The sequence below is a fragment of the Brachycentrus maculatus genome, unplaced genomic scaffold, assembly GCF_059751285.1.
Source record: "Brachycentrus maculatus isolate JH-2025_06_01 unplaced genomic scaffold, ASM5975128v1 h1tg000068l, whole genome shotgun sequence".
Classification (NCBI taxonomy): Eukaryota; Metazoa; Arthropoda; class Insecta; order Trichoptera; family Brachycentridae; genus Brachycentrus; species Brachycentrus maculatus.
In genome coordinates this window covers 351708-370331 of record NW_028280822.1, presented here as the reverse complement: position 1 = coordinate 370331, position 18624 = coordinate 351708, and the positions used below count along the sequence as shown (strand labels likewise).

Sequence of the window (18624 nt, the reverse complement as noted above, 5' to 3'; positions counted from 1 at the left end):
AAAAATCAACTTTATTTTTTATCATTTGTAAAGGTGGAGACTGACCTGAGCATTTCGTCGTAACGTAGCACGTTACGATGCGAGCATTCGTATAGTCTATCTATAGTTTCGGATGCTCGCTGATGCTCGCCGCGAGCGATGTTACGACAAAATGCTCCGGTCAGTTTCCACCTTAAAGATAACGTATCTTTTCTAATGTTTATAACGTATCTTATCTTATGTTTAAAGACATTAAACATTACGTTAATTTTTAGTGTCCTTGGTTTGCCTTAAGCTACTTCACTTGCGTCGTATGTACATCATCAAATATTTCCTACTTCTATTTCCATTCCAAGAATCTAAAACGCTGGACTGATCACCTTGACTAATTAATAATTAACCACGCGATGCCCTATGCACAGCTAGTTGTAAATAGGGACAAAAGAAAATAAAATAAGAAATTTCTTGCCGTTCTGATGTTGACTGCGTTTTGGTGGATTATTATGCCGTAATGTGACAAATTTATATTTGCTGACGTTTCGGCGGCTATTATCAATAAATAATTCATTTAAAATGAAATTCTGTAACACGCCGCCGTAATAAAAGACCTCGTAATAGCCATTGCAAATTAAAATAAAAATACACACCACGACATAATAACCCAGAAAAACGAAATCATCATTAATTCATGATTACATTCAAATAAATTATTATTCTTCAAACCCTTATCCGCACTCCAATGGTGCAAAGGGCACTGCATCATATAAACGCAGTGTTATCTTGATTGTTAAAACATGAAGGAAAGGTGATCAGCCCTCCCCGCTTCAGGTACCAGTCTAGGGTAATATTGAATAAATATTAGAGTGAAAAAATCACTTATGTTTATTTGATCCCCCCTGGGAATCGAACCCGGGACCTCCAGAACGGTAGCCGAGCGAGCTGACCATACAACACTACGGAGGTAGACAGAATATAAATTATCATAGTAAAATAAAATAAAATTGAACAATTTAAACTGACTGGTGACCAGTCTGATGATGTCGGTGACGACGAAACTCGGCCACTGGACAAATAAAGTAAAAGTGGAATGAACTATATTATAGTTGAGGTTTTGTTATACATTTTAATGAAATCCTAAAGAGTTGCCACCGATAATTCAGCATTCATAAACTGACAGGGATTCATTGTCATGAAACGATTTCGTGTGTATAGGATATTCAAATTAATTTATTTTGTCGCATCACCCAGTTTTGTGCGATCAATACTATCGACGGAACACATCAAAAATGCTTTGTTTTATTTATACAAAGGCTCGTATTTGAGACACACTGTCGTTTGGCTAATTAAAAAAATAGAACTGGGTGGAATAAAAGCTAAATACTTTACGAGTTATCGGTACTTCAGGCTCGGTATTCGTTAAGTCGCAACTTAATTTCCTCTAATCCAGGTAACATTTTACGTAATTGAATTTGTTTTTTTTTTATGGGAATTGCATTTATTATTTACCTTGCTTATTATGTACAAGGTTTATAGATCTTTTAGTAGATATTTTGTCCGCCTCCGTAGTGTAATGGTCAGCACGCTCGGCTACCGTTCTGGAGGTCCCGGGTTCGATTCCCAAGGGGTGTAATATAAGTGATTTTTTCACTGTCATATTTATTCAATATTACCCTGGACTGGTACCTGAAGCGGAGGGCTGATCACCTTTCCTTCATGTGTAAACGATCAAGATAACACTGCGTTTATATGACGCAGTGCCCTATGCACCATTGGGGTGCGGATAAGGGTTTTATATTTATATATATTAGTAGATATTTGTTGGTTATAGCTAATTAAATATGTTTTTATTTGAATCTGTGTTGGGAACAGGAGGAATAATCTAGTGTGGGCCAAACGGGAACTAAACATTTATTTGTTCTTAAAACATTGTTTTTGCATTGAAAACATAAGTTTTTCTTCGAAATAATTATATGATTTTTAAAAGAAAAGGGTTTTTGAAGGGTTAGGAGATATAAAAATATTTTGCTGTATATATTTTAAAAAACAAACAAAAAATATCCAATACATGTGAATTTGAAAAAAATCGTGACTTAATAGACGTGTGACCTCTCCGGTGGTCGGCCGGTGATTGAATTCTGTGTTTGCTGGTCTAAGGTATCGGTTGTCTCTAGAAAAAAATGGTATTTCAATACATTACGTATTCCAATTTTGGGATAAGATTAAAAATTTTATAAACTGAAATAGTAATACCTAAAATGTAAAAGATCAACTGCAATTTTCCATCATTAACGTCATCTCATCCCACCAAATATATTCCATTCCTATATCCATGAAGTTTAGTCCGCCTCCGTAGTGTAATGGTCACCTCGCTCGGCTACCGTTCTGGAGGTCCCGGGTTCGATTCCCAAGGGGGGTAAAATAAATAGAAGTGATTTTTTCACTGTCATATTTATTCAATATTATCCTGGACTGGTACCTGAAGCGGAGGGCTGATCACCTTTCCTTCATGTGTAAACGATCAAGATAACACTGCGTTTATATGACGCAGTGCCCTATGCACCATTGGGGTGCGGATAAGGGTTTTATTATTATTATATCCATGAATCTGGGACAAAGGACTTGCCGATCATATTTGTAATGACGATCGAGTTAACATTGCGTCGATTTAATGGGGTGCCCAATGCCGTACTTGGGTGCGGTAAATAATTTACGGTTTAAAATATTTTACGTGAATTAATTAGTTATTTAAAATAACAAGTTTATATTTACTTTCATTAAACATTTTTGAATTTGACGTCGTTAATATTTCTTATTGCCGGGATTACAAACGCCTGTAAACAAAGAAAGGAGCAATCCGCTTAGCATGATTAAAATGCCTTTTTCTGATATCTCAACATAGATGAAGAAGAATATGGAAGTCTGGGTATTTACAGGGTTCATGAATTTTCATAGGCTGGTCAAATGATCACTTTACACACTTGCAACATTCACCATTCTACCCACGATTGATAACACAAACAACTGTACTTTTTTTTATAAATCTTGTTCTTTATCAAAGATATTCAAATAAAAATTTATCTCTTTGTAATCGTTTTTTACGAAAGGTTTGCTAACGCATACATTATATACTTATCTATTATTTTGTATTATAATGTGACAGAACTGTAAAACTAATTCTTTCAAGCTAATTTCAAAATTTTTGGACAATCGAATTTTGTAAATTAAATTTTATATTAATAAATAAATGAATTAAATAATTTCGGTTTGTGGTTCGTAACGAACACTGAGCAAAAGTTTCTAGGTTCAAGTTCACTCTACTACATGTATGTAGATAAAATAATAGTGAATTTTCTATTCTCTGGCCGTTTTCTTCATCGCTGAGGATCGTGACCTCCAGCAGGGATGCTGGATTCCTCTTGAACCTCGGACAACACTACGCTATTTGTCCCTGCATTGTTCAGCCTTTAAAACTCGCACAAAGGCCTGTGATCTCTTTCATCTGGTTGGAGATTTACCTCTAGCTCTCTGACCTTCTAGGCCTCCGGTTATGACAAGCCGAAAATGATACAGAAAATAAAATAAAAACATTGGTTCTCTTCCAGATATTCTACATCATTTCTCTTGAAAGTATAATCGTCATGTTCCCACTTCCAATTGATATTATAAATTAACTCATTAACCACTTAACAACAGTCGAATTTTGGCAAGAAAATTCGTCGGTGCAGGAAATCATCACTAAATAACTCCAAACAAGACTACCCGAACACTGCTCGGGTTAGTCAATAAAAACAAATATATAAATATATTTGGCTCGGGCAAATCAATACCACCAAGTTGGAATACCATTTGCCCGAGCAGCAGTCGGACTCATCAATGCAACACAAACTCCTTGCCCGAGTCACATGAGGGATAAACTGGCAACTGGTTAAGACCTAAGAAGTATCCACTAGCCAATAATATCATAATAACCACCAGAATATAAAAAAAGCACCAAAAACAAACATTGATGTAGACTTTTTATGAGTATAGTGATGCCTCGCATAATATACTTAATTCGTTCCAGGAGCAAGTTCGTTCAGTGAATCGCTTTTTCCTATATCAATATTTGTTTATAAACTTTAATTCGTTCTGTAACATGTACCGTGAAATAAAAAAGAAACTAAAGTTTATTTTATAGTCGACTCAGATTTAGAAGCTCTATCGAGGCTTGCAACGTCAAATCCTCTTGTTCTGAAGCAGTTAATGAATGATTTGTTTTTGTTACAGAATGACTGCCGCGCGTTAATGTACTTTTATACAAATTTGTACAGGTGCATTGGCTGCGTTATCTCGGAGCATTTGAGTGGCAAGATGAAATATGTTACAGTCCGTTGTGTGAAGCGAGGTTCGTTATGTGAGTCACGTAATGGATGAATAGAAATTTTGTTGTGCGCAACGCTCGCTATGCAACACATCACTGTAATATTAAATACATTACCTTCTCACCCATCAGATTTAACGATAAGAAGTTATTCCCAATAGGAAAACGATAGGAAAACGATAGGAAAACACCATGAAAGTATGAAATGATACTTTGAGGTATATAATACCCTCAAATGTTTAAAAAGTAAATAAAAACAAATCAAAAAATTTATTTTAATTGATTTATTACCATAATATATTTACATGATATATTCACAAAAAAATAATATCTTATTACTGTTTATCTTAAGTACAGGCAACAACTAGAGGCACAAGCGCACACCCTTGATACATATAGTTTTCAATTAATATTCATAAGTTAATAACAACAACAAAAACTATGGTTTACTTGAGCAAGACTCTATCACATTAGACATATTAATTTTTTTTTAATAAGGCAATATAATAAATCCGCAAACATATTTCTTCCTTCTGCCTTCTGCAGGCTTAAAAAAAATTACATAATTTGAAAACGTCTATTTATATATTTGGCAAAATTAAAATATTGATAATCTTCCAAATTATCAATATTTAATTTTTTAAATAATATTTAATGTATTTATTTTTATTTTGATATTTTAGTAATCGATTATCCATTACTCAAATTTTATATTATCTGTATGTGATAAAATTAAAGAAATGAAACATGGATAAAAACGTATATGTGAAACATAGATGTGTAATTGAATTTTTAAATAATATTAGATAATATATACTAATTAGATATTAAAAAAGTAAATAAATATTTATTTAAAAAAAAAGATACATTTATAACACTACATACAAAAAATGACACATTTGTTTATATTTTCGCATATTTATTATATACTATATTTTTTGATAAATTTGTTTAATTTATACGTAATACTTTTCATGGAAAAAAGCGCCAAAAATACAAAATCAGCTTAAAATATTACAAGAATTTTATGAAAAATTATGTCCACAAAAGTAACATTCCCAAAAATAAGGAGTTTTACCTTTTGAGTGTACAATTATAATAAAAACCAAATATTGAGGCAAAAAGGTTCACGGACTCACGTAGTGATAAATATAGAAGAGTTCGAGATATCACACATCAATAGCATGGATCCACGACAGGGCTTGTTTAATTTCTGACAATTTTGCCCGACACAAGAAACTACTGATGAGAATATACTCGGGGTGGGTTCGCCTCATAGATTTTTTGGCACCGAAATCCATGCCGAAGGCGGAGGCAGAAGGCAGACTGGAAGCCTGAGGCAAGATTCCATCATCCTGGGGCTGATTAGACAGGCGACCTTCACAAAGAATCTTTGTTGTAAGGCAAAACAACCACTGTAAAATCTGTAATGAAAAAGGTTTACACACTATTAATGTTTTTACCTGGCTATACATGTGATTTGGATTGTTGTACTTAATACAATATTTTATGGAAACAGAAAAACAGAATGTTTATTTTTAATTTCAAAGAATAAAAATTGTCCAAATTTACGTGTCGGATACATATTTGGTTCTAACAAAGGTAAGCATTTTGGGCCAGCAAACATTAGTTCTTCGGGTAAACAGTAGCAGATCCGTCGGAACAATAGCAGAGCCTTTTTAGGCCAAATAAATATTAATAAATAATATGAAAATAACTCTTTTAATTGGAGATAATCCAGATTTTGTGAACAAGTAATTAGACACACTCAAAAAGTTGCAAATAAATAACCTTATTCAACTTGAGTATATCTTATCTTGGATTTTTCTATTTCTTAACCAACCTCTATTATGATCTCTCGGTTATTGTATAATCAAATTAATAAAGCAAAGTGTACCTCTGTATTACTTGGCATCCATCGAGAGCGAATCCAAGATGAAGGGGCCCATAGGAACAATTGGCAAATGTTAGCGGCAACCTCAGGAGACACCCGCTAAACAAAAAAAAATAATTAGTCTTATGCAAATAAATTTATAACAAATCACATTACATTATGCCAACGTGTCATGGATTATAAGTCGCATCATATAATAGTTATGTTAACATGTCCTGTGCATCAAAGACGGCTCCCGTGTCCGTACAAATATTACAGCCACGCATTGCACACGGGAGTCGTGTTCATGCATTGAATGGAATATATTACAGCGTCACCTACAAAGTTAAGGAAAGATATTAGCATAACTATACATATACGCTTCAGTTTATGTCAGTACATATTTCATGCTGTTTTTAGTTTTTATGATATATGTACTTATGTAAGCGTGTGTGGTGTGCAACACATAGTTCGCTCTATATATATATATATCCTGGAATATTTAGAGTACACATAAGCGTGTCCCGATAAGGATTTGTCGCCAGTTTCATGTATTTTGAAAACACACTTATAAATGATGTTTAAATAGATAGCAGAATTTTATTTTTAATTAATTTATGGGTTTTTAAAAATTTGCTAATTTACCGGTTCTCTGTATGACATTAACCTTTCCGGGAGTATGTACAATAATTGATGTCCGACTTTCTCTGGAGAGTGGGTTCGTTTTACAAGGTTTTTTTTTTTTTTAATTTCGCAAAATCTTTCAATTATGGAGATATAAATTATGTAAATATATTTTTTTTAAATAAAATACCTCTTTGAAATATTGTTAAATTATAACAAAATTATATACAAATATATATCCATAGATGTCAAGTTACATAATACCAATTGACAGACGGACTTCAATGTTCATTAACCTCGATACTCCTTTGGGGAAAATTCGCACCGACGTTCATTTACGTCCATACTCTGGAAAGGTTAAGTATTTTATACGCAGTGAAAGTGTTAATAAATCAATTAGTATTACAACAAATATTGTCCTGTGAGTTCGAAATAGGTCTCCCATTTTAACATACCCTCTACTACGTATAATATTAGTAATGGAATGCCTTTAAACTTGTAGGACAATATATGTTTAGATTAGTGTGATAACTTAAGAAATTTATATGGATATATTTAGCAAATGTAGCTAAATACATTGTTTAAAGTGCATTTCTGAAAGAGGATATTAAGAGCAAAACTAAAATCTATCCAATGAAGGAGTTACTAATATATCATGTATTAAAAACTGTTCAGAAGTTTTAAAAGATAATTTTGGATTTTTCACTTCATTTTTCAGTTTTATGAAGAGAGTTTTAAGACGCATTCATTACTTTGATATGTAGTTTATTGTGTTCATTTTACATATTTTGACATTGATAACATTTTTATGAAATGATTATAGTTTTGCTCTTTATATAATGAGAACTTTGATGGCCAGATTAGAATTGGATAATTCCTAGTTAAGAAAAACAATGAGTGTATCTATAAAGATTCTAGATTATTACATACCATACTGGGATTCCTCTGGAGTATATTTTCAATAAGTTTTCGAATAATCGTTGGAACCTTATCTTTAAGACTTGGCAATTGGCTTTCGTTATAGTTCGTATTTAGGAGTTCTAAAATACAAATTAAAAAATGATACAGTTTAATTACAGAAATTACATCACTCGTCTTTTTGTCTTTCAAAAGCATCACAAATGATAGTTACAAAATGAAAAAAAAGTCTTAAGTAAATCTGTTTAAAATAAATATGTACATGATCTTACAAAGAGTCTCAAAGTAACCCAAGTACTTATTTTAATATTTAACATTCTTACCATTATATATATCACAAAACCCGAGCATATAAAGAATTTTAAAAAGTCATTTGTAAATTAGTTGTAATAGAACAACCCTTTTAATTTTTAATTTAAATCAGACTTATATATATTGCATGTGTGAACATAAAATATTTCTGTGTTGCAACTTTATATAAACTATTATTATTGTTGCTTTTTTAACTTCACTTTAATAATGTCTCTCCCATTTTCCATCTATAGGCCTGAGCGGCTGATGAAAATTTAGAGAAAACCTATTGAAATTAATTTTGGATGGATGGGTAAGGCAAAAATACCCTAAACCTTAAACTAGTAAGTTTTTAATTATAAAGTTTAATGTCTATTTTATCTTATATCAATATAGACAGCAATAAACCAAGGTTTTCAATTAAAATAAAACACAATTTGAGATATTTAAAAATGCCTTCCTTTTATAAAATGAGGTTTTAGGATATAAAATTATTTGTTTTGCCAGAAAAGAGGCAAAATATTTAAAATTAAGTAAAAACAAAATATTTTTGCTGATTAATTATTGTCCACCTCCATAGTGTAATGGTCAGCGCGCTTGGTTACCGTGCTGGAGGTCCCGGGTACGATTCCCAGGGGGGGCAAAATAAATATGGGTGACTTTCGCTCTCATAGTTATTTAATATCACCCTGGACAGCTACAAGAAGCGCAGGGCTGATCACCTTGCCCTCATGCACTTAATGATCAAGATAACACTGCGTCGTTACGATGTAGTGCCCTATGCACCATTGAGTGCGGATAAGGGTTGGTAATATAATAATTATGCTCAATTTCATCGCACTTTTGCCATTTTTACTTCTTGCAGTTTGTTTGATTAAATTTTTATTGAAGTTAAAATAATAAGATGAGATTATAGTATCAACTACCATGTCATCTTATTGCATGACTTATGATGAGAAGTTTTTAACAAATAATTTAATAAACATATATTGTAAAATGTACCCTCGGCACAGGCAAACTTAGTGAGAAGACTTCACTGACAATTTGAAATTGCAAATATGTAAACGATAAACTAAATAAATATATGAAATAATTAAATAACTAAATTAAAATATAAAAGAAACTTGCGGGTATTTTTGTCAGTGTAGAAAGGGTTCTTGTATCCAAATATTTCATATGCAATCGTTCCTGCGGCCCATAAATCGGACTTAGTGTAGTTCAGAACACTAAATGTTCCTGGTTTTTGAAGAATTACTTCGGGAGCCATTAAACTTACGTTTCCCCCTAGAATAAGATATATGTATAAGATTAATTACATAATGATTGTATCATCAAAGGCTAAAACAATAATAATAAAAAAAACAAACTTGACGAGACAAACAACATTTTTTTGTAAAATAATTTATAAAATGTATTGTTATGGCTTTAAAAAATCACTACTCAATTAGATATTGAGGAATATAGCAATATACCATAAACATTTCATTTCATATTATTTTTTGACATCTCATCAAAGATGATGATGAATATGGAAGTCTGGGCATTTACGGGGCTGACGACCGTCATAGGCTGGTTTAAGTGATTACTTTACACACGTGTAACATTCACCAATTCTACCCATTATTGACAACCACACTACTCAAATTCTCGGAAGTTCAATATATATGAACCAATTTAGAAACCTTGTTCTTGAATCACTAGAACTTCACTAGAGACATCTATTGGTGAGATGTAAAGAAGTTTTTTATTAAGCAGAAACTCTTATACTATTAGTATGTGAGGTCCGAATCCTGGATTATATGTAATCACACACATGAGAAACGCCAGAAAATACCATTTTCATATTAATCTTTAAGCTTATAATTTGACCAGATAATTTATTTACAACATTTTGAGTGTGTCCAAATACTTGTTCACAAAAATCTGGATTATCTCCAATTACAGGAGTTATTTTCATATTATTGTTTGACATCTCATCAAAGATGATGAAGAATATGGAATTCTGGGCAAACATTTCATTTCATAACAATATTTCTAACCTTTATCCATCATATCGGTTTTGTACGGGATCTTTAAACAATATGTTTTATCAGCAATGCAGCAACCGAAATCTGTGATTACTAAAATTGGAACAGAGCTATCGTCATCGTTGATAGTGTGGTCAATCAAGATATTGTCTGATTTGAGATCCCTGAAAAACCGAATACATAAATGAAGATTTCCACAAGTCAATTAAATGTAACACATAGCTAGGAAATTTCTATGAAAAATACGCTTAGGGTGAAGACTGACCGGAGCATTTCGTCGTAACGTAACATGTTACGATGCGAGCATTCAGGCAGTCAGTATGCCAAACCGAGCGCTCCATCCATAGTTTCGGATGCTCGGTGCTGCTCGCCGCGAGCGATGTTACGACGTTATGTTACGACGAAATTCTCCGGTCAGTCTCAACCTTTACAATTAAAAATATACTACATATGTTATCATTGTAATTAATACATATTTAGTTTGTATGTCCCTAAACTAAACATTTATATATACATAGTAGAAATAATATTATTTTAGTTAAAAATGTATTTTTCTGAATTCATTATGAAATATTATTACCTGTGCGCAATACCATGAAGATTCATATGGGTAATGCCCTCTAATAATTGGGCAAAAAGTAAGACAGCATCTCTCTGAACTGGAGGGTGTTCATTTAAATACTTAGATAGTGAATACTTGTATCTGAAACAATGCAATACATTTTTATTATTTGTACCGGACCGGTTACACACCCCGTGTAGCGGACCCGATAACGCATCTTAGACGCCTAAAAGGACCTTAGGCGAGTCCCTAAAAGGACCTTTTATTATTAGAATGTTAATAGAAATAGAATTAGATGATTCAATATGCTCATTTAGTTGAGTATTTTTACCGTGAGAGATCATGTGAGTGAACGGCTGTTGCCCAGATAAAAGGTTTGTCTAGAGGGAACAGTGTTCGCAATAGTCAGAGTTTTTGATGATGTATATAATATTTATTGTGTGTATTTCCATAATGTTTATAAGTATGAATAGTATGTAAGCAAAGATCTATTCCCCAATAAAGGAGCATTTTCTGCTCAGGGGGTATTTTCTTAATAGTATTTGCGTTAGGAATTGTTTTATTTTAAAATTTTAACTGGTTCATGTTTGTTGTAACAAATAATGTTGTCATTTTTAGATGTGAATCGGAGCACGGTGTAGTACAGTTGCCCCTAACCTAGGTTTTAGAAAAGGACAGCGATAGCGCTGTCTCCTGACATAATTGACTTGCCGGATTCAATGCTCTATTCTTCGGCTCAAATCCTATTCACCCCTGCCCGGTACCTAATAATGAACCAACCACCAGACTTTGATCGGAAAGTCTTTATCAGGACAACTGGGTATTTGTCTAGATTCGGCTAGTTCGGCTTCTAGAACCGCCACCATTGTAAGCGCTGAGACAGATCTGAGGGTTAGCGCCAGCATCAGATGCCAGAATATCCGGACCCAATGATGCATAGAGCAGAGCATAATATAGAAGTAGTGCTTTCTTGATCGTTAAATACACGAAGGAAAGGTGCTCAGCCTTCCGATTCAGGTACCAGTCCAGGATCATATTAATTAAATATTAGACTGAAAATTTTTAGGAATCGAACCGGAGACCTCCAGCAAGGTAGAGTAGCGCGCTAACCACTACACTATGGAGGCGGAAAGTTATTACAATGACTTTTGCAGACAATACACTCTGCGATTGCATATGACATACCTTTTCATGAGCAAGAACAGTGTCATATTTCTTCCGGAACCATCTGGGTTGAGAGCAGCAGGGAGGGCGTCTGGATACTCCTGCATTGATTCTGGCAGGTAAGGCACATAGTCGGCAAATACGGCATATATAGTTATTATATTCGGGTGTGGGGGCAACGTCAACTTGTTCTGACTTAGACTGTAAAAAAATTAATATAATTCAAGGCATATTTTCATGAATTGAAGATCAAATATTCAGAGGCAGAGAGATCCATTTAAGTATTAACATTATTTTGCGAATGGATCCACAGCTGGGATTCGACATAGCAGGAGGCTAATCTCTCTTAAAAACAGGCTATAAGGCCTACACCGAGCAGAAGAAGAAGAAAGAGACTATTTTGTGCAGAAAAGATAATGGATGACTTAGTATGACAAAAGTGACTCACGAGCTTTCCAAAAAGCGTGCATCATTAGTGTAGAAGCGTCTGGCAGGTACTGTCTCTTGGTACATTGCTCTAAGGATCGCTATAGAACTGCTCTGAATATCATAATTAAACATCATTTTCAAGGCAAACGGGAATTCCATTATGGCTGACTCTGGTTTATGGGATAGTGAATCATCATCTTTGCCAGGATAAGTAGCAGCGGTAGATGTTGACGGATTCGGCATATCTGTCGGAGTTTTATCTTTAACTTTGGCTTCGTAAACGATACCACAACATCCCCTGGCAATAATATGACCAATATCAAGATTGCGTAATTTCATCTCATCTTCAGTAAATGGTTCATCGCCTTCTTCGTTCAACAAATTACATTGAAATTTAGACACAGCATTCTGGAACAAAGATTTATGCCAAAAGTTAGGTTAGGATTAGAAATCAATTGATGTGACTCTTCTCACATACAAAAAAAAACATGATTATATAGTTGGAATGCTGGTATTACCCGAATTTCGAAACAGAGTCCTTCCAACTCATCTTGTCTGCTAAGGAATCCGCTTCCAGAAGCTAACGCCACCCCAACAAACCCAAACAATGGAGCTGCATCGCCAAAAAAAAATCTGAAAAGAATTCAATAAACTTATTTCGTATGTAGCTGTTATTTTTCAAACAGGCACTGTAATTGTGTTTAGAAATATAAATCTGGGCATATAATTACTTTTAACCCATTGCAACACAAAGCCAGCAAATCAGAGGCCAAGGTCAATTTGTCACTGACTCACAAAGCTGGCGATTCGCCGATCTGTCTTTGAAGTGATTTTTTTTACATTAAAACTGAATGACAATGACTTTCACAACTCTGAACTGAACACACTCTTCCAAAACTACCTGGAGATGAACCATAATGATCTAGCTTACGAACAACAACAAAAATTACGCTTTTATGTTAAACCATTGTTATTTTTGAGTAATTTAAACTTCATGTTACGTCAAAATTAAATAGTGTGTTGTATGAACAAATTATGTCATCTTTATTAGTGGTGCAATGGGTTGATTACTTCTGGCATTATGGCAACTCTGTTCAAGAGCAGGCTATGAGGTTCATAAGTGCAAGTAAAACCTATATCAGGCCTCTCTGTTATACTATTTAAAGCCTCTTAAATTAAAAGTACTGGACAATTTACCACAAACTTGCACCTGCACAGCACCCGCTAGTGTCATTTATCAAAAACATCTCCATTACTTCAGTGGTTTCTCAGCGGTGCCACAAATGCGCCAGAATTATGGAAATGGATTAACATTTATCCCCTAACTCCAAAATAGCCAGAATGATCTCATTTGAATTAAATTTAAGCTTAATCGCTAAAATATTACCTCTTTGTAACTTGTTTCTTGATGTGGGAGTTGAAACCGTAGTTGACCTTGGATAAGACGTTCTCGATGAAGAGTCTTCTGGCATGAAGTCCTACGGTATACCCGACATTCCTGATCGTAGATTGAGAAACACTACTGGCACTCCTCGTCCCATGTTCGATGAGTAATTTGCTTTTGGATCCTTCCGAAATTGTTGCGTTGTGTTTTCCGGTGTAAAGATATTTTTGCAGAAAATAACGACCATTTCTAAATAAGCGGAACGAAAAATACCGGAGGGACATAGCGATGTGGATTGAAAACTCTACAAATTAATTACGACACAAATATACTACACGGTTCGAAATAAATCGCGATTTAACTACGCCACGAACATGCTGCGGAATATCATCGTCGATAAAAAAAAATATATAAATATATATCGCAAGCACTGAAACGTCACTCCGTCGAATAGAATAATATAGAAAACGACAGAAATCAGAACCAAAACGTCACTAGCAGATGAAGTTTTCCATAGCTATTCCACAGACTAACTATTTTATATAAAGACCGCCAACTACCTCGATTTTTTATGGCTGGAAGTGATATTCGCCAGCGGCCGGAAGTGACGTAAACGGCTAGAAGTACCAAGCTCCCGGCTGGGCGTGACTTCGCCGCGGCTGAATGTCAAATCCACCCGCCGAAATATTTATCATTCATTTTTCAGGTTAAATGGTATTTATATTGAAATTTGTTGTAAAACATATTTTCAAAATTATAATATTAATATTACAAAGAAGATATTTCACTATCTAAATTTATTTATTTCAGTGTAAACAAAAATAGAAAGGTCACGGCTAAAACGCGACATTTATAAAAAGAGTTCAGGCGATTAATAATGGTTACTCAACTCAGCCTTACAATGGTAAATGGTAATGGTAATGGTGGTTTTGAAATTATTATCTCAAACTATGTATAAATATAAGGCTTTTCAACAAAAACAAAAACGATAGAATTTTCAAATTACTATATTATATTTAAAATTCTAGAAAATACAATATTTTAAAAGGGCGGAAGGAGTGCCCACCACTTTCTGAAGTTATGTTTCTTAACGGGGGTGCCAGCGCCCCTTTGTGGGCGTTTTGGAAGTCTGGCTAGGCGTTTTTAAATTTTTTGCATTTGGGGGGTGCTGCGGAAGTTCAAGGGAGCGTTGTGTTAAGTAAAAAAAACTACACTTTCATACGCAAAATTTAACTTTAACTTTGGCATAATACTCAATATTATGAAGTTCTTCATAGACGGATTTCTATTTTTCTATCGATAATTGTCTATAACCATAGTCTGTCCATATTTATTTGAAATATTTGAACAACTTGTTGGTATCTCGTATTTTTCGTTCCCGTTTTGGTGTTTTTGTTAGTGTATTAGTGTGTCTCGTCATTTTCTGGTCGTTTTTTGAACAATCTGACGTTTACGAGTCGACCCCCCCTGGCTATTCAAATCAAAACAACCATAGAGTAATCATAAACGGAATCATTACGTACCTACTTACTTCTTGTATATTTCTACTATTGGTACCACTTAGTGGGTTTGTAACCCTTTGAGAACGGAAGCAGAAAGATTGTTTTTTAAAAAAACTAAAAAACAAGTTTTTGTAATTTATTTATAAAATATAATATTTAAGAATATTTAGAACCTTTTTTTTTCACGTTTGGAGATGGAAATTTTCACCTAATTTTACAGTGGAATTTACAATGGTTGTGAGTGATCTAGATGAATTCGTTTCCGGTTATTTTATAATATGTTTTGCATATTTTATTAAAAAATAAAATGTTGTTTCAAAAAATGTTCTTACATACTCAGAGTATCATAAGTCTCGTGAGATCATTATTTCGCTATAAAAACTTTTTTTCCATAAAATCAGCATACAGCATCTGTATATTTTCTACTAAGCTAACGATAAGAAAATCAAGCTTTAGTAATAGCCTAGCAAAACCAAATCATTCCGTCTCTACAGGCGTACTCCAAGGTTCAGTCCTTGACTTTCACCAATGCCTAATGTTTATTCTATTCTAAAGATTTCGACAACACAATTTAATCACATTCATTGTGGTGTTACTACAACGCGGATGACACTAAAATGTAGTTTTACTTTAAATCAGGAAAGATGCATGCGTCCAAAGCAGAATGATCTAGATAGCTACTTCCAAATAACAGGATATAACCGATAAAACGATACTACCTAATGCGAAGAGCATCACTTTACTGTTTGTTAAAAGGCTGGGCGTGTTTTGTGGATTTGAATATCCCTCATGATATAATTTCATCGAATATAAATTATCAATCGCCATGTGTATTTTATGAATTTGACACTACATTAATATATTTTTAACATTGCTCTTACTTCAAATGAATCTGTAAAAAAAAATTAACATGCTCTTACTTCAAATAAATCTGTAAAAAATCTTTTCAAATTAACCAAACGATATGTGTAACATATATAGCATATAAATACTTTATTACCTCATGAGTGTCTTGCTTCAAAATGTTAAATTGACCATAGATATTGACTTTTTTAAATCAGTGTAGCCACATGAAAATGTAATCAATTTTATTTTTCTAGCATTTCCTTTGTTTTAATTTTTTCCTACAGATGGCACTTTGTGTTTAATATCAAATAGGTATGACATAATATAAGGACATGAAAGTACTATATTACGATAGGTATGATATATTGTATTAAAGCGATATGATATGATAGCATTTTATGATACCTATAGTGCGAAAGCGTACTGCATTTATCATGTCATTATATGAAAAATGCATCTCAAATACATACAATACAAATATGCGCACACTTAGTTTTTCTCTCCTATTGAAAAAAGTATTTGGCTATCATGAAGTGCCTCGCACACATTTGCAGTGCATAAGCAAGTGCATTGTGTCGGGTTGTAGTCCCGTGGTTAGTGTCGCGGACTCTTAAGTCAGAGTTTGTCGGTTCGAATCCACTCTACTACAATTTGATACCTATTTCTAATAATGAGCAGCTTAATCTTACAGAAATATTATGAAATCAAAATATTTGTGTAAATAATAAAAACACAAATGTGTCTCTTTTCTTAAAAAAAAAAACAAGTTAGTAGGAGTGCGGGTATGCAATCTGGGGTATCTCAACCATTACTTGTATTCTCCTTTCGCTACCAACAATTCCTCTTCTATTTCTATACAGCAGTAATGTTATTCACCCTAAACTCCTTTCCTTGTGCCAATTTCAAGAATCTGGAACGCAGGACTGATCTTACAGCCTTCGTGTAATTAATTATCAAGTTAACAGCGTGTCTATCTGATTAATGAAGATTAAAAAAGATTAATGAAAAATTTAGGTTGGCAATATTGTCTGTATTCAAGAGTACACATATGAAAAAGATCGTGCATTGACAAGATACATTATTGTAAATTTAAAATAGAGTGTATGACTATATTTGTACTTAGATTATAAGTGAAATGTATACGTGAAAATTTTCAACGTTATAAAATGTAACATTAAAAGAATTAATAACTAAACAAAAAACATTAAATAGGTGTAACATTATATGATAAAAATTTCGTCCTAAATCTACAATAATAATAAATTAATTTGCTTTTTAGTCATTTTGACGTAGAATTAGAAGGATTTAGAAAAGTGCTGGCAAGATTAAAAGGACATCACTGGAATTTCAAATGGGAAATCGTAGAGGAGACTTGGTGCTATTCATTAATTAGATTATAAGTTTTGTACTGACATTTACTTGGTGGAATTGCATTTTATATTAAAACAACCATATAGTTTTAGTCTAAATAACTGCCCCAGATTTAAAAAATGCCCTAATAACGAAATATTAATGACCAAACACACATATATATTACTTTACCCGTTTAAAAATAAACAATGATACTAAGATATCCTGTTGATAAGAAATAAATGCCGAAAATTTATCAATTCAGCGAGAACCGGACTTTCCCATATAAGTGTGCGGTAGAAGGAGTTGTCAACCAATAGTTCCAGATTCACCCATACATTATTTAAATCATTGTTCCGCAATTGTGTGCCGCGGCACACTGGTGTACCGTGGTGATTATTTTGTGTGCCGCGGAAAAAATCTAGTTTTGTAAAAATAACACAATTGCTCCAAATTTTGATTGCGTGTGCTTAGTTAAGTAGGCTCACATATCGCATTAAACTTAATACATTACCATAATATGATAAATATGTACCTCTGAAATTTCTTAATTTCGTAGGTGTACCTTGAATAGAAAATAAAATAAAGCTGTAAAAAACCACTTCTATAATAAAATTTATATAAAATCCTGATTAAGACGTGAACCATTTTTTTAATGTAATTATTATTATAAAACTATATTGAATTTAAATTTTGTCAGATTTTTTTTATTGTAAAATCTGTTTTACAACCCCTGCCTTGTTGTGTAAATAACAAAGAATTCTGTCTAGCTTCCCACCAGTCTGATACTGTCGGTAACGATGAAACCAATTCACTGGCCAAATTAAATAAAAGCGGAAAAATATATGGTTGTGGTTTTACTATTAATTAAAATGAGACATGGAGTATTGCACCAATGGCTAGGGCACCCAGGGTTGCATACCCGTACTTGTATAAGCCTAAGTAATACTAACTTCTAACAAATATTGTATACGAGTCCATCGAGGAATTTTTATATCTTGTAAAAGAACTAGTAAAAGATGTAAGTTTAACAAAAAGCCGCGAATGTTTTGGCCTAGAAATTTTCACTCAAGAATTACATGAAATTATAGTAACTTTCATCGTAGAGAGTAAACCCACTCACAATTAGGAGCAGGCTATAAAACTTATAAAGTTGAAGCCTAGGTCCATCCTAGACCATAATAAGCGTTGATACATACGCTGTAGCTAGAGTCTTTTGGAGGTTAGGTAATTCCAAAAAAGGGTCACAATTTATTCCAGAATCATATATCGTGAAGTAGATTAATCGATGTGGATGTGTGTGTAAAATCTTGGT

At 33.3% G+C, this 18624-nt stretch overlaps 1 protein-coding gene across 1 annotated transcript; it reads right to left on the bottom strand.

Annotated features, from left to right (window-relative positions):
- Window positions 1–5237: 5237 nt before the first annotated feature.
- Pink1 (PTEN-induced putative kinase 1) lies at window positions 5238–14146 on the bottom strand. The gene is made up of 10 exons (XM_088256836.1): window positions 13615–14146; window positions 12746–12860; window positions 12247–12635; window positions 11820–11999; window positions 10653–10775; window positions 10085–10236; window positions 9174–9329; window positions 7767–7876; window positions 6237–6332; window positions 5238–5763 (listed from the first exon to the last, which is right to left on the bottom strand). The coding sequence occupies exons 1-10, from the start codon at window positions 13893–13895 to the stop codon at window positions 5509–5511; spliced, it is 1857 nt and encodes a 618-aa protein (XP_088112962.1). The 5' UTR covers window positions 13896–14146; the 3' UTR covers window positions 5238–5508.
- Window positions 14147–18624: the final 4478 nt, after the last annotated feature.

Coding starts and splice junctions, on each gene's coding strand:
- Pink1 (XM_088256836.1), bottom strand. CDS start 13,895: ATGTCCCTCCGGTATTTTTCGTTCCGCTTATTTAGAAATGGTCGTTAT. Junction 10,776..11,819: donor CTGTTCTTGCTCATGAAAAG/GTATGTCATATG, acceptor GCATTGTTTCAG/ATACAAGTATTCACTATCTA. Junction 7,877..9,173: donor CTACACTGACAAAAATACCC/GCAAGTTTCTTT, acceptor TTTGTATTTTAG/AACTCCTAAATACGAACTAT.